Genomic DNA, 15,701 nt, shown 5'->3' with positions numbered 1-15,701 from the left:
CTGTCAAATACATTGTGAATCTTCAAAGAATTAAACTGTAATAAAATGTATTAAGCATAACTCTCTGCTAAGACCAATATTTTATAATGACTTACAATAAAAATTATGACCATTATTTCAACCTGAAGATGCCAGGAGATTGGGATGAATTTGTACCCATCTTATTAAATAACTTAAAGGTATTTTTCTGAATAAATCCTGGAAATAAATTTATTGGCCAGTTATTTATCTTTTTCTCATAAAACTGGTTGAAAGAATGCATGCCAAATCTAGTTATTTGCTCTTACTAATAATGAACATCACTATGATTTGTAAAAGCAATTATTTCTGGTGAATTTGAAATGTAGGTGTTCTGGCATTTTATTATTAAAATGTGAATGGGAAGTAGATAACCAGAGGAAATTTTCCAAGTAATCTATTAAAATATACTCTTGAGATATTCTATACTTAATTGATCTCTTCTTAAAATAAATAGCCCAGATTACTTTAAAATGTTAATAATGCCAAACATACTATTATTTCCTTTTTTTAAAAAAAATTATTTTTTTAAAGATTTGTATTTATTTATTTGACAGAGAGAGATCACAAGTAGGCAGAGAGGCAGGCAAAGAGAGGAGGAAGCAGGCTCCCTGATGCAGAACTCAATCCCAGGACCCTGAGATCATGACCTGAGCCGAAGGCAGAGGCTTAACCCACTGAGCCACCCAGGTGCCCTATTATTTCCTTTTTAAGACTATTATTTTAATGTACAATTTACATGAAATAAGCTGTACCTATTTTAAGTGTACAGTTTAATGCAGATAGAAAAAAATGTATCTGAGGCACCTGGGTGGCTCAGTCGGTGAAGCATCTGCCTTCAGCTCAGGTCATGATCCCAGGATCTCTGGGATCAAAACCTGTGTCAGGTTCCCTCCTCAGCGGGGAGCCTGCTTCTCCCTCTTCCTCTCCCCCTGCTTGTGCTCTCTCACTCTGTCAAATAAGTAAAAAAAAAAATCTTTAAAAAAAGAAAAAAACGTGTCTGTGTAACCACCACCACCACGATCAAGATATGGAATATTTCCTTTACTCTCTAAAATTTCTCATGTTCTTTCCCAATCACTATTCAATACACTTGGCCCCAGGAAACCACTGATTCCTAGATCAGTGTTCACTAGAGAAGTGTTATCTGTTAGACAATTTCACATAAATGGAATCATATAGTGAGTACTGTTTTGTATCTAGCTTCTTTCATTTACCACAATATTTGTTCCTTTTTATTGCTGAAGAGTATTCCTTGGTATGGATATAGCACAATTTGTATTTTGTTTTTCTTAAGCATTATAATTCTATAGTTTCATTAAGTCAAAAAATAACAATGTAGTATTAAGTTTATATTTAAACCAAGTTTTCACAGAAACCTAACATGTGCCTAAAAAGATTTTGCAATGGAGTTCTAGATGCAGACCTAGATGATGTCAAGAACTGATGGATATCATGATTCAAGGCAGCATTTTGGGTATTAGTTAATTCTGAGGATTTAAAAAAAAAATTGTTTTGCTTTATATTTTAAAGTGAACCACTGCTCCAGTATGAGACCAGGACTTTTGAAATTATTCAAATCTTGAAGTGATTTAGTGAACTTGTACTGTTAGTGACTAAATCTGGCCATCAAGAATGATTTCAGAGTTCAAAGTTCAAATAACAGACTTCAGGAGTTTTCTACCCTAAGACCAGGGGCCCTTGCTGCCTGCTCTTAGGGTAGGCAGAACCACCTGCCCATGTATATGCTCCAATAAGATTTTCCCACTTCGAACAGTTTCCATCCCCAACATGGCAACTTTGGTAACTTATTAACTGGACTAGTTTTTTATTGGGAACAGCATTAAGCTCAGGCAGGGAACACCTGGGCTTATAAGTTTCAGGCATTCACAGTTTTTAAATAGCCTCTCGCAGCCTTCATTTAGGTTGCCAATGGCTTTTTTGGAAAAGATAAAATATTCTGGACACACCATTAGTTTATTCTTTTCATTGCTTCACCATTTCTCCAATCAGGCTCCAAACTTAACAAAAATGATCCTACCCATCTCTGGTCCTTCCCACCTCCATCCTCCCACTCCCAAATAATATGCCAGTAATAGCCCAAATCTACACACACACTACACTGTAAAATGGCAGAGTTAACACTGCTGGGGAGAAGACTGTGGGATGTGCAGATGCACTTTGAAAATCTACAGTATTTTTTTTTCTCCCACACACCCATTCTGTAAATTTTGTCCTTCATGGAAGGCCCTTTGTCCTTCTCAGCAAAGTACAGAATGGATCTTCTTGCAACACTTCTTCCCCTTCACTGGGATAGGTGTATGCAAACTATACAGCATGGAAAGGCTTTAAAGACTTTGGCTGGTGTAGGGCACAGAAATGACACTGATTCTTCAAAGGACATCTTTTTTCAGTCTTTTCCTTTTTCTTCTCTATACTTCAGTTTGGATAGCTTTTATTGCCCTGTCTTAAAGTTCACTGATCTTTTGTTCTCTAATGTCTAATCTGCTGTTAAACCCATTTGATGGATTATTTTTTTCCTTTTAAGATATTGTATTTTTATACAATGGAATACTATGTAGCCATCAAAAGAAATGAAATCTTGCCATTTGCGATGACATGGATGGAACTAGAGTGTATTATGCTTAGTGAAATAAATCAATCAGAGAAAGACAATTATCATATGATCTCCCTGATATGAGGAAGTTGAGAGGCAACATGGGGGGTTTGGGGGGTAGGAAAGGAATAAATGAAACAAGATGGGATCGGGAGGGAGACAAACCATAAGAAGACTCTTAATCTCACAAAACAAACTGAGGGTTGCTAGGGGGAGGGTGTAGGGAGAAGGTGATTGGGTTATGGACATGGGAGAAGGTATGTACTCTGGTGAGTGCTGTGAAGTGTATACCTGGAGATTCACAGACCTGTACCCCTGGGGCTAGTAATACATTTTATGTTAATTAAAAAATGAAAAAAAATTAAATCAAAATACCAAAGCAGACTAAATGTAGAATCTTCTAATAAGATAAGCATAAAATAGATTTGCACAAATTTTAAAAAGTATTTTCTCAAGAAATTGTTTTTGTCTTGAAAAATATAGTTTTCATTAAAAAATGTTCTCTTAAAAAAAAGATATTGTATTTTTCAGGTCTAGAACTTCCATTGGTTCTATTTTTAGTTTCCATTTCTTTTCATATAATATTCATGTTTTTTTTTTAATTCCTTCACATATTTACAATAGCTTTCGAAATGTCTTTCACACATTGTCTTTATCTTTTACTAGGGTACCTGGGTGGCTCTGTGAGTTAAGTGTCTGCCTTCAGCTGAGGTCATGATCCGAGGGTCCTGGGATGGAGCTCCACATCAGGCTCCTTGCTAAGCTGAGATGAGAGTCTGCTTCTCCCTTTCCCTCTGTCCCTTCCCCCTGCTTGTGCATATTCTCTTTCTCAAATAAATACAAAAAAAAATTTTTTTTAAGTGTCTTTTACTCTTAAGTCTATATGGGGGCTCTGTTTCTATTGAACTGACTTTTCTCCTGGACAATGATTACCTTTTTGGGAATCTTTGTGAATTTCCCACATGTTTAATAAAATCTCTCTCCTATGACACGTCAAACCCAAATGTATTCCTACCCTTATTTCCTTTTCACATCTCCATTAGTTGTTTTTTCCCTGGTAGTTAGTTGTTTCTACCAAGCCTCATGGAGTTTACCTCGTGCATGAACAACTTAATATTTAGCCAAAGATATAAGGGGACCACCAAGCAACTTTTAGGAAGTCTTATCTAAGTAGTTCCTTAATTTATGGCATTTCATGGAAAATTCCAACATTTCCACCTCCCACTACTTTGATGTCTTTCTCCTCAGCTTGTAGAGACCACTGTGCTTCTCTTGGATTTTCCCTCCTTATACCACAGTTTTATGTATAAAGATGGGGTACATTGTAGGACTCGCTTCAACTTTTCCTCTCTCAAGCTTGACTTCTCATGATGCAATATCTAAAAATCATTGTTTTGTATATTTTGTCCAATCCCAGTTGTTTAAAATGGGATGGCTAGGGGTGCCTTGGTGGCTCAGTGGGTTAAGCCTCTGCCTTCCACTCAGGTCATGATCCCAGAGTCCTGGGATCTACTGGCACTCTGCTCAGCAGGGAGACTGCTTCCTCCTCTCTCTCTCTCTACCAGCCTCTCTGCCTACTTGTAATCTCTGTCTGTCAAATAAATAAATAAATAAATCTTTTTTAAAAAATAAATAAATAACGGGGCGCCTGGGTGGCTCAGTGGGTTAAGCCTCTGCCTTCGGCTCCGGTCATGATCTCAGGGTCCTGGGATCGAGCCCCGCATCGGGCTCTCTGCTCAGCGGGGAGCCTGCTTCCTCCTCTCTCTCTGCCTGCCTCTCTGCCTACATGTAATCTGTCTGTCAAATAAATAAACAAAATCTTAAAAAAAAAAAAAATAAATAAAATAAAATAAAATAAAATAAAAAATAAATAAATAACGGGGCACCTGGGTGGCTCAGTGGGTTAAGCCGCTGCCTTCGGCTCAGGTCATGATCTCTCGTCCCGGGATCGAGTCGCGCATCGGGCTCTCTGCTCAGCAGGGAGCCTGCTTCCTCCTCTCTCTCTCTCTGCCTGCCTCTCTGCCTACTTGTGATCTCTCTCTGTCAAATAAATAAATAAAAAAAAATCTTTAAAAAATAAATAAATAAATAAATAAATAAATAAAATAGGATGGCTACTCTGATACTAGTTATTCTGTTATGACTGTGAACAGATATTGCACATTTTTTCATGGTTAACTCATTTTTAAGGAGGAAACGTAAGATTTAAAATGTCATAAAAAACTGGGTGCCTGGGTGGCTCAGTGGGCTGAGCCTTCGGCTCAGGTCATGATCTCGGGGTTCTGGGATCGAGTCTTGCATTGGGTTCTCTGCTCAGCAGGGAGCCTGCTTCCCTCTTTCTCTCTATGCCTGCCTCCCTGCCTACTTGTGATCTCTCTCTGTCAAATAAATAAATAAAATCTTTTTTAAAAAATGTCATAAAAAACTAACTTGTGGCACTTTCCTATAATGGAGAAAATCTGAACTAGGAAAATGGGTTCTTGTCCTAGCCATTCCAACTGATCCATTTTGGATAGAGCAGCTAACTTCCCTAAGTTTCAGTTTTCTGAGTTGGTTAATTAGATTATCTCATAAAATCTGTGATCTTAATATTAAGGATTATCTGTTGTTAAGTATTTATTGTAAAGTAAATAAATCTGCAAACTGTAAATTCTCATTTGCTTTTATTTCAGCTGATGAAATTCACATTCCTGCCCCCCACACTTAGGATTTTATTTAAGAAAATAAATTCTGATTACCAAATAATTATTTATAAGATTCAAAAATAATCCAGGGGCGCCTGGGTGGCTCGGTGGGTTAAGCCTCTGCCTTCGGCTCGGGTCATGATCCCGGGGTCCTGGGATCGAAACCCGCATCGGGCTCTCTCCTCAGCAGGGAGCCTGTTTCCCTCTCTCTGCCTGCCACTCTGCCTACTTGGGATCTCTGCCTGTCAAATAAATAAATAAAATCTTTAAAAAAAAAAATCCAATTGTATAACATTGAAGTTGAAAATAGAAGACACTTGGCCTCTTGAAAATAAACTCCAGTATCAAATTCTGTATTTAAAAAAAAATCAGCTTTCATATCTTAAAATATTATATTAATCCCTAGTCTGTACACTAGACTAATTTTTAAAACAATAATAGTTTTATTATTTTATATATTAGTTTATAGTAGTTTTAATATTTTATCAATCGGTTTTTCCTCATCTACCATAAAAAGCTCTTTAAAGAACTTCTAACATACTAATTATGCATGACCTCCCCTGTCGGAATCCATGGTGAGCATCCTTAATCAAATTTTGTTACTCCAGGTGCTCACTTTTGAATCTCTTAAAATATTCTCTAAATTCCTTTCTATTCTCTAAATTCCCACACTATTGGAAAAATCTGTTATAGTTACTGATCTGTGTGTGAACATTCCATAATAATGTTATTATGTTGTATTTTTTTCAATTGACTTATACATTTTAAACTTAAATATCTTCTTGAAGGCTTTTTATGTTTAGGCTTACTGAGTCATTTTCCCGATTAACAAATGTGAGCATCATAAAAGTCTGGATTTTCTTTTGATTTAAGGGTGCCCTTGATTTATTTATACCTTGACCGGCACATATAAGATATTCTCTCAATCTTCATGTTGTTTTTTAGAAGTAACAGGGAAAAGTCACTATAATGAAATATGTTTACGTATAAATAGTAAGGGAATATTTATTTCTGCTAAGTTAGAGTTGCCACATGGACTACCTTCTGCTAACCTGTAGAATTTTTTCTCTTCCTGATTTAACTCCCTGCATCAGTTCTAAGCTAGCAACTAGTAATCTAATTTCCCATAACCTGCTTTCTATGTCATATAACTTATTTCTTTCTCATGAACCACAACACAAGTATAGGAAAACAAACAAGGAATCTATGAAGATTTCCATTAATTAATTAGTAAATTTGAAGATTTAGAATACCAGAACAGGAGTTCTCAAACTTAGTGAGTCTAGGAATCATCTGGACACATTTGTTGAAGTTCAGATTCTCAGGCCACACGCTCAGGATATTCTTAATTCTATAGGCTTGGAATGAGGGCCAACAGTTTGAAATTTTAACGTATAGTCTAGATGATTTTGATGCAGATGTTCTGTGGACCATACTTGAAGAAACACTGAAGACCCTTTATCTGCAATAAGTATCTTATGTCTGGAGAGATGACAGAAAAAAGTATTCTGTTTTCACTCAAGTAGATTGAAACTTTGTTTTCCAAATCAGATGTACAAAACCCAACATACTGGGCAAAACTATCCACTGGGCTAGGAAGTAGATATTAGAATTATCTTTTCGCCTAAAAAAAAATCAGCTTTATCGATGTTAAATAAAAGAATGAAAAAAAATAAAAATAAAAGAATTAAAAAAGAAAGGGAGAGAATCAGAAAGGAAACTCCAGTAACAAAAATTCTGGGAGCTAGAGGAAAAATACGTAGTAAATTATTTATTTAGCAGACCACAGACTTCAAAACTGAAGCTAGCAGAAGTAAACTTGCTTTGTACTGCAAAACCCCAGAAAGGTTCTCATAAATTGGAGCCATCAGATAACTCTAAAAAATAGGCTGAAAATAAGTTGACTATTACAATAAAATGCAGTTAAGTCCCCAAACCCTCCTTGAACACCAAGCATTCAGTTAACTATACTTTTGCCAACAGAAGAGAAGACAGGAGTTTGGTGTCTGGAGAAGCTAAACCACAGGAACCCTGAAATCAGAGGCACCAGGGAGAGCTGAGAAAGAAGGCAGCTTACTGAAAAGAGGGACATTAAATGAAAATCTACATGCTGAAAGTACAGCTCTCAGTCCCCTTATTCACTTGGCTATGAGATTGCTCAAACTAGCAGATTTTTGCTGGAGAAACTGATTAGTCCCAGAGTAAAGACAAACACTGAGAATTAGCCACTCCCCCACCGTAAAGAAAAATCCTAGTCAAAACACTCTTCCAATGCAACCCATGTCTCAGTAAGACATTCTTTTTTTTTTTTTTTTTTTTAAAGATTTTATTTATTTATTTGACAGAGAGAGATCACAAGTAGCCAGAGAGGCAGGCGGGGGTGGAGGGAGCAGACTCCCTGCTGAGAAGAGAGACTGATGTGGAACTTGATCCCAGGACCCCAGGACCCCGAGATCATGACCTGAGCCAAAGGCAGAGGCTCAACCCACTGAGCCACCCAGATGCTCTCAGTAAGACATTCTTATGCTCAAGAGCTTTTCAGTTGGTGTTGAGCTCTTCACTTAAATACTAATGGAAGATTAACCCATCTTTAAGAAAACTCTGAAACATGAAAGACAGAAACAAAACAAACAAAAACCAAATACTTAGAAAATAGAGAGTAAAGGAAGCAGAAACAAAAATATTCATTAGGTTAGAAGGTAAAGATAAGGAAATCACTCAGATAAGAAAGTTCAGTTAAGAAGATCCAACATATATGGGGTGCCTGGGTGGCTCAGTGGGTTAAAGCCTCTGCCTTTGTCAAACAAATAAATAAAATCTTAAAAAACAAAACAAAACAAACTTTTGAACCCTGGGAAACAAAGAAATAATTCTAAATGTTTTTGGAGGGGAAAAATTAAATGCAAGTCACCTGCATTTAAGGATGAGAAATCAGTATGGTATCAGACTTCTCAATAGCAACACTGGAAACAAGAAGCAATAGAGCAATACCTTTAATATTTGGAGGAAAGAATGATTTCCCAAGATCTCAAAAAACTAATCTCCCATGTCCTTTTTCTTAGAAAGCAACAAGAATATGTGTCTAATAGACTAAATGAAGACAGAGGAGCATTAGAGAAGTAGGAGAGAGGAATCCAACAGAAAAGAGAGGAAAAAATAATCTCCAGGTTGATAGTCCAGGGAAATCCCAGAATATAGGTTAAAGAGAACAATCAGTTCAAACTGGACCAAGGGGACAGGGTACTTTTTCCATTGTTTCATTCATTCATTATCTTTTTCGTCTTCTTCACCATTGAAATCTCATGCCATTATGATAGCACATACAAAACCATGCAAAAAAACAAATAAATAAGACATAACTATTAAGTGCTGAGAAAAAAAAAAGATTTCTCATAAAGGAGATGATATTCTAGATAACAAAATAATCGGTACAGTTAATGCCACTTCTTTGACAATGACTTTAAGAGATAATTGATGGAAAATAAAACTTATCCACCAATCACTATGCTAGACTTAAAAAGTAATATCTGGAGCAGATATTTTTCATTTTCCTTTAACTTTGTATCTTGTGCCCCAAATTGTTCTTAATATTTTTGTTTTCCCTTAAGATTATTTATTTGTTAGAGAGAGACACAGAGAGAGAGGGAACACAAGCCGAGGGAGTGCAAGAGAGACAAGCAGGCCTGCTGCTGAGCAGGGAGACCAATGCAGGGCTCCATGCAGGGCTTGATGTGGGGCTTGATGCAGCACTGGATCCCAGTACACTAGGATCATGGCCTGACACAAAGGCAGATGCTTAATGACTGAGCCACCCTGGCACCCCTTAATATCTTTTTCAAACCCTGGATACATATGGTTAGCCTATTCCTCATAGTAGCAGGTGCTGTATTATTATTAAACCATACCCAGTAATTCTAAAATCATCTAATTCAAGTTTCAGAGAGATGGGCCATAGTTGGGATATCCCAAGTTTAGTAAAGAAATATGTCACTTTTGCCCTCATGTCAAATTTCTTAATTACTTAACCTTTTTAAATAAGTAAATGATTTCCTTCTGCTTTGGCACTTAAGATTAAAATATAGTCATTTTCCTATGGCTCCATCTGAGCTCAGAGAAGACTTTTATGCCTTAACTAACTTACTTTACCACCATCTTCAATAATTTTCTCTTTGTCCCACTGCAATAGCCTTCACCATAGTAGAGTCTTTTACAGTTTATTTCAGTTTTTTATTACTTCATAATAATCTAAAAATAGCTTCTAATCCCTGACATTCCTAATATTTTATCATAAACGAGAAATATTTTGTCTTTCTCCTATGACAATGCCACTTTTTTATTCCTATTACTGTCGGTAGTTAATCTATAAATACAGCATTATCTTGTGATTATTAATAAACTTTCAAAATGTAAATTTTATCTACAAAATAATTAGGTAGACTTATTTTTCTCTTCAAAAAATTCTATTGATAATCAGGGCCAGGATTCTGTTGCTTCCTAATCTTTACCTTGATTGTATAAATGGTATTTATTTATTAAGTATTTTTTATTTGAGGTATATAGTGGAAATACAACGTTATATAGTTTCATGTGTACAACATAGTGATTTGACAGTTCTATATATTATGCAGTACTCTCCATGATAAGTATAGTTTCCATCTGTCATCACACAAAGTTAAAACATTATTATTGACTATATTGCCTATTTAATCAAAGTGATATTTAATCAAAACGGTACAAATATGTGTATTACTGAATCATGTCCTAAGTTTTATAAATTGCAAAAATTCTTTAAATTTTACAAATTGTAAGGAGAAAAAAAATAAGCTAAAGAATTGCTTGATCATCCACTTTTAAATAAATATCTCTCTGGAGTCAAAGAGCAAAATAGCAGTGACATTTTTACTTATACTCAACCTTTCATCTAAGAACATGTAATCTTTAAAAGTGACTATTACCCCCATTTTACCACCAAGGCATAGAATTACAAAGATTGAACTGAAGTGAACTCAAGAGGTTATCTAATCTAGGTTCTATCTCCAAGAATGACTGCATTTTAACAATCCAAGAGATGTGTCCCTCTTCTCTAGTTTTCAAAATCTCCAGGGAAGATGTTACAACTTGCCTTAACAATTTACTCTGGTGTGTAATATCCTTGTTTAACTCATAATCCAAATCTGAAGATAATAAGGAAATAAAACCTGTTTTCTTAGATTTTCAGTAAACACCCAGTTGTGGTTATAAAGTAACCAAAAAAATAAGAAGAGGAAGAAATAGATATTTCAATAAGAACAATTCCCAGTATCTACCTAGTCAACTATTCACCCGTTTCAAGCAACAGTCATTTTGAAAATACTCTGGCATAACAAAATGATTTATACCTATCGATTTCATAACAAATCTCTCCTTTTAGTAAAAGAAATAATTTCTAGTAGATGTATATTTATTAGTTCTAAAGATAGGAATGGCATATATTTATTGGGAACTTTCTGGGTGCTGTTACTCCATGCAGAAAACCATACTGAATTTTCCTATCATTTCTGTGAGGTAGGCATTATTATTATCCACTTTTTTTAGATGAAGAAATGGAGGCTCGATGGGGCACCTGGGTGGCTCAGTTGGTTAACCAGCTGCCTTCTGCTCAGGTTATGATCTCAGAGTCCTGGAATCAGGCCCCGCATCAGGCTTCCTGCTCAGCAGGGAACCTGCTTCTTACTCTCTCTCTCTGCCTGCCTCTCTGCCTACTTGTGATCTCAGTCAAATAAATAAATAAAATCTTTAAAAAGAAAGAAAGAAAGAAAGAAAGAAAGAAAGAAAGAAAGAAAGAAAGAAAGAAAGAAAGAAAGAAAGAAAAAGAAATGGAGGCTCGGAGAAGGTAAAGTGTCCAAAGTCTCATAGATTCAATGACAAAGCCAGGATTAAAACCTGGACAGGTTGGTTATGTTTCACTGTCTCTCTAATATATATTTAATAAATTTTAGTTGGTATTACTAGCCTGTCTTGTAAAAAAAAAATCTTTTTCTTCAAACTCCTATTAGTTCCTCCATATTTTTGTCAGATCAAAGATGATCTGGGAAATACACATACCCCCTAAAAAACATGCATTTATATGACAAAATTTGTTTCTTAAAGTTTGCTTGATTGTTACATGATATTTCTTAGACCCATCTAGATTTGCTTTTAAAAATGCATGTGGAGGGGTGCCTGGGCACTTGGGTGGCTAGGTGAGTTGGGCCTCTGCCTTTGGCTCAGGTCATGATCTCAGGGTCCTGGGATCAAGCCCCACAAGGGCTCTCTGTTCAGCAAGGAGCCTCCTTCCCCACTCTTTCTGCCTGCCTCTCTGCCAACATATGATCTCTCTCTGTCAGATAAATAAAAATCTTTTTAAAAAAATGCATATGTATACTTTTAAAAAGGAATCTTAGTTATTTTCCACTTTACTTACTCATTCCAGAAGCAAGGGTTCTTCTAGGTATTATTATTATTATAATTATAAGATTTTATTTATTTGAGAGAGAACGAGTATATAAGTGTTAAGGAGGGCCAGAAAGAGAGGGAGAAGCAGGTTCCCCACTGAGCAGAGAGACAGCTGTGGGGTTCCATCCCAGGACCCTGAGATCATGACCTAAGCCCAAAGCAGATGCTTAACTGAGTAAGCCACCCAGGTGCCCCTAAGACTTATAATTTTAAAAATGAAAAGGAGAACATTTTAGATTTGAACTAGATCAGATTGGCTTCAACCTAAATGTTTTACAAAATATTTATTACCAACTAGAATGTTCTCTAAGTGTAAGCATAACTTCTAACTAGGTAAATGGCCAACTGTATGTTAGCCAAAGAAATCTTGTTGCTTTATTAAGGTAATTTATGATGTTACTAGAGTAAGCATGCTTCTAAACAGCTGAAGTTTTGCATTCTTTATAATACCTTCTTAATATTTCAGTTTATTAGTTGACACTGATATCTAAAAGAAACCAACACATTTCAAAAGCCATGAAAATTTTGAAATTTAATTTGTATTTTAATATTTCATACAACATTACCTTTTTTATCATTTCCTTTCCCACTGTAATCTCCTGCCCATCTTGTCCCATGCCATTCTTAAAGAACAGAATTCGGACTGAGGTCTTCTCAGTAAGTCCCTTCATTCTAAGAGAAAGAACAGGCTTGGTTTTCTGTCTTTTAACATCAGTAGGAAGCATCAGCCCATTCATTGTCCAAGTTACTTTCTTCATTAACAACAGATGGTCTAGAAGAGAATTTTTTTTAAGTCAAGTCAATATTTGGCTTCAAAACTAGAAATGGACACATCATACTTCCCCTCCCCCCCTTACCTATATCATATACACTGGCCAGTCTCCATTTAGACGCTGGTTTTCTGAAATGCTACCACCAGCTTCCCACTAACCGTGACATAAGCTGTAGCAAGCTGTCTGCTCTGATAGCCTGCATAAATCATCATTTCTGAAGGGAACAGATGTTCAGGGTATGAAAGAGTAATACCACAATTTAGTCCTAATTAAAATTCACCTTAGCATGCCTCTATCACTGATCCAATGCACTGGGCTGAAAGGGTCCACTGAAAGAGTCCAAGGTCCTTTACTTACTATAAAACAATATGGATCTTGAACTTTTGTGTTCTTTAGGGTTGGGAGAATGCTTTTTTCCCTCCTTTAATATGATTTATTATCCATGTTGTTTTAAAGATGATGACCTCCAAAGAATAACCTTACACATAATTCTTCTCCTGTGACTAGAATGAAAGTGCCTTTTAGGACATCTTTGGTGAGAGAAGCAAAATATTTCACTAAAAGTGAAAACCAGCTCTGCATTTAACAGTTTACTTTGACCTATACATTTTCAAAGATGTGTGCAGGAATTTAAGTTTCAAAATCCCACTCATATTAATGGGAATGAAACTAAATTACAATGTATGACTCTGAAAATAAAAGAGGTAAGAACAGAAGTGTAGTATATTGCATAGAAAGGTTGCTATCAGCATTCCTCTCCTTTCAAAGGGTTCCATTTCATAAATAAAAAAATTACACCTGGGTTTTTTTTTTATTTGTGCATTTGATTTATTTTAGATTATATTTTCTTTTCACATAAATAATATAATTTATGTGATTTTACAATTACAATGATCCCTCCCTCATCTGCTCTATATTTGTCCTAATGAGAGAAATAAAATTTTATTTGCATACAATTGAAAATAGCTACATTTGTTTGCCCAAATTTCTCAATAATCCTTCTTTATTAGCACTTACCTTGAAAGAAGCATGGCCTCTTTGATCAATATGAAACACAAGCAAATAGTTCTGGGGAGTTTGAGACCCAGAATGGCTACATTAAATGTTAAAAAAACAGAAACACTGTCTTTCTCTTTCTCTCTTGTGTACATACATACTTATACATATATACATGCACACATATCTATACAGTAGGTAGAAATATGAGCAAAACATGCAGAATAAACTAAAACTAGATTATAGATATGAGTAAGTCTTTAGGAAGAGAAAGATATTTTTACAGAAATTACTGTATTTTGTCATTTGTAACCTAAAATTCACAGTAGAATTAGAAAACAAGCTAGACATTAATGAATTCGTATATCCCCAAAAGAACAGAAAACAGGCACTTAAATAAATACATGTACATGCATGTTCAGAGCAGCACTATTCACAATAGCCAAAAGGTGTAAGCCAAATATCCACCAGTGGATGCATGGATAAACAAAATGTGGTATATACATAGCATGGAATATTATTCAGCAAGGAAACGAGTGAAGTACTGATATATGCTACAATGAATCTCAAACCGTTATGAGTTATAATCCTCTGCTTTCTCTCCTATAAAGTATCCAGTGGGCACCAATCCATTACTGATGAAGATGAACTATTTTATATGTTAAAGTACCTAAGGCCTTGAAGGTTCTCCATGAATATTGGCTTCTTCCCCCACATCTCAGAAATTCTATGCTTATTGTGAAGGATTAGGGTATATTATATATTGTTATGTCAGTCAGGGCCCAACCAGAGAAACAGAATCCACTACTGGATTTGATCAGAAAGAATCAGGAACTGATTATCTAAGTAACGGAAAAGATGGCAAAGCAACCAGAAGACAGTGAGTCAACCCAGAGGCTGGCAAGAGCAAGAAACCACTCCCACACTGGGGCACCTGGCTGGTCAGTTGATAGAGCATGAGACTCTTGATCTCAGCGTTGTGAGTCTGAGCCCCATGTTGGGTGTAGAGATTACTTAAAAATAAAGAAATAAAGAAATAAAGATGTTAGAGGTGCCCAGATTTAGAGAATTTTACCAATAAAGGGTTTTCCCCTTTGCTGACTAAGACCAGGATCAGGATTAGGGTAAGACAAGTGAAGGGTCAACAGTGCAAAACTGAAAGGAGCACACTCAATTGTGCAAGTGCACAACCGTCAGTAAGCTCCTCCTTAAATTTTGTCCTGTGGTTTCATCACTCATCTTACCTGAGTTCCAGCCTGGTTTCTCTCTAATCTATGTAGACTCCTTAAATTCCACTAAAATATTGCTATTAGCTGGACACTGTTTTACTGATTTATAGATATTAATTCATGAAGTCCTCTTAATAAGCTTATGAAGAAGAAAATATCATTATCTTCATTTACAGGTGAAGAAACTGAGGCATAGAGAACTTAAATAACTTGAGCAAGTTCTTGGAAGGTGGTTGAACTAGGATATGAATTTAGTGCTAGAAAGTGTACACCTTTAAAAAGAAATAAGATTTTATTTAAGTAATCTCTACACCCTATGTGGGGCTCACACTCACAACCCAGAGATTGGGAGTTTCATGTTCCACAAGGACTGAGCCAGCCAGCCACCCCTATCCTATTTGACTCTACCATATATTTTATCCTGTTATCTCAAACAAAATTTCACATCTTTCCACACAAATTGGACATACTCCTCACATTTCTTAATTTTATCAGTGTTTCTACTTCTTTCACAGTTGTCCATTATCTTAGGGAGATCTTGAACCCTTACCTCCTAATTCTCTCCAACCATTGCTTAGTCATTCAATGACATTTTTTGGGAGTCCATTCATCAATGCACTAGGGTGATAGTTGTGAACAGAACAAAATAACTTGTGCAGATTATAGCCCCTTTCCTTAAGAAAGAAAGACAGGGCACCTGGGTGGCTTAGTGTGTTAAGCCCCTGCCTTCGTCTCAGGTCATGATCTCAGGATCCTGAGATCGAGGCGCGCATCGGGCTCTCTGCTCAGTGGGGAGCCTGCTTCTCCCTCTCTCTGCCTGTCTCTCTGCCTACTTGTGATCTCTCTCTCTGTTTCAAATAAATAAATAAAATCTTTAAAAAAAAGAAAGGAAGGAAGGAAGGAAGAAAGA

The 15,701-nt window shown here is 36.1% G+C and overlaps 1 protein-coding gene across 4 annotated transcripts in view; it reads right to left on the bottom strand.

The window, feature by feature from the left end:
• Window positions 1–15,701, bottom strand: part of DCDC1 (doublecortin domain containing 1) — a 440,084-nt gene that overhangs the window by 369,818 nt on the left and 54,565 nt on the right. For all 4 annotated transcript variants that reach the window (XM_059406535.1, XM_059406544.1, XM_059406519.1 and 1 more), the window contains one exon: window positions 12,360–12,565. In XM_059406535.1, coding sequence (XP_059262518.1) covers window positions 12,360–12,565 — 206 coding nt within the window. The remainder of the gene's footprint in view (window positions 1–12,359; window positions 12,566–15,701) is intronic.

The sequence above is a fragment of the Mustela nigripes genome, chromosome 1 (assembly GCF_022355385.1).
Source record: "Mustela nigripes isolate SB6536 chromosome 1, MUSNIG.SB6536, whole genome shotgun sequence".
Lineage (NCBI taxonomy): Eukaryota > Metazoa > Chordata > Mammalia > Carnivora > Mustelidae > Mustela > Mustela nigripes.
The sequence above is the reverse complement of the archived record's forward strand: the minus strand, read 5'-3'. Positions and strand labels throughout refer to the sequence as shown.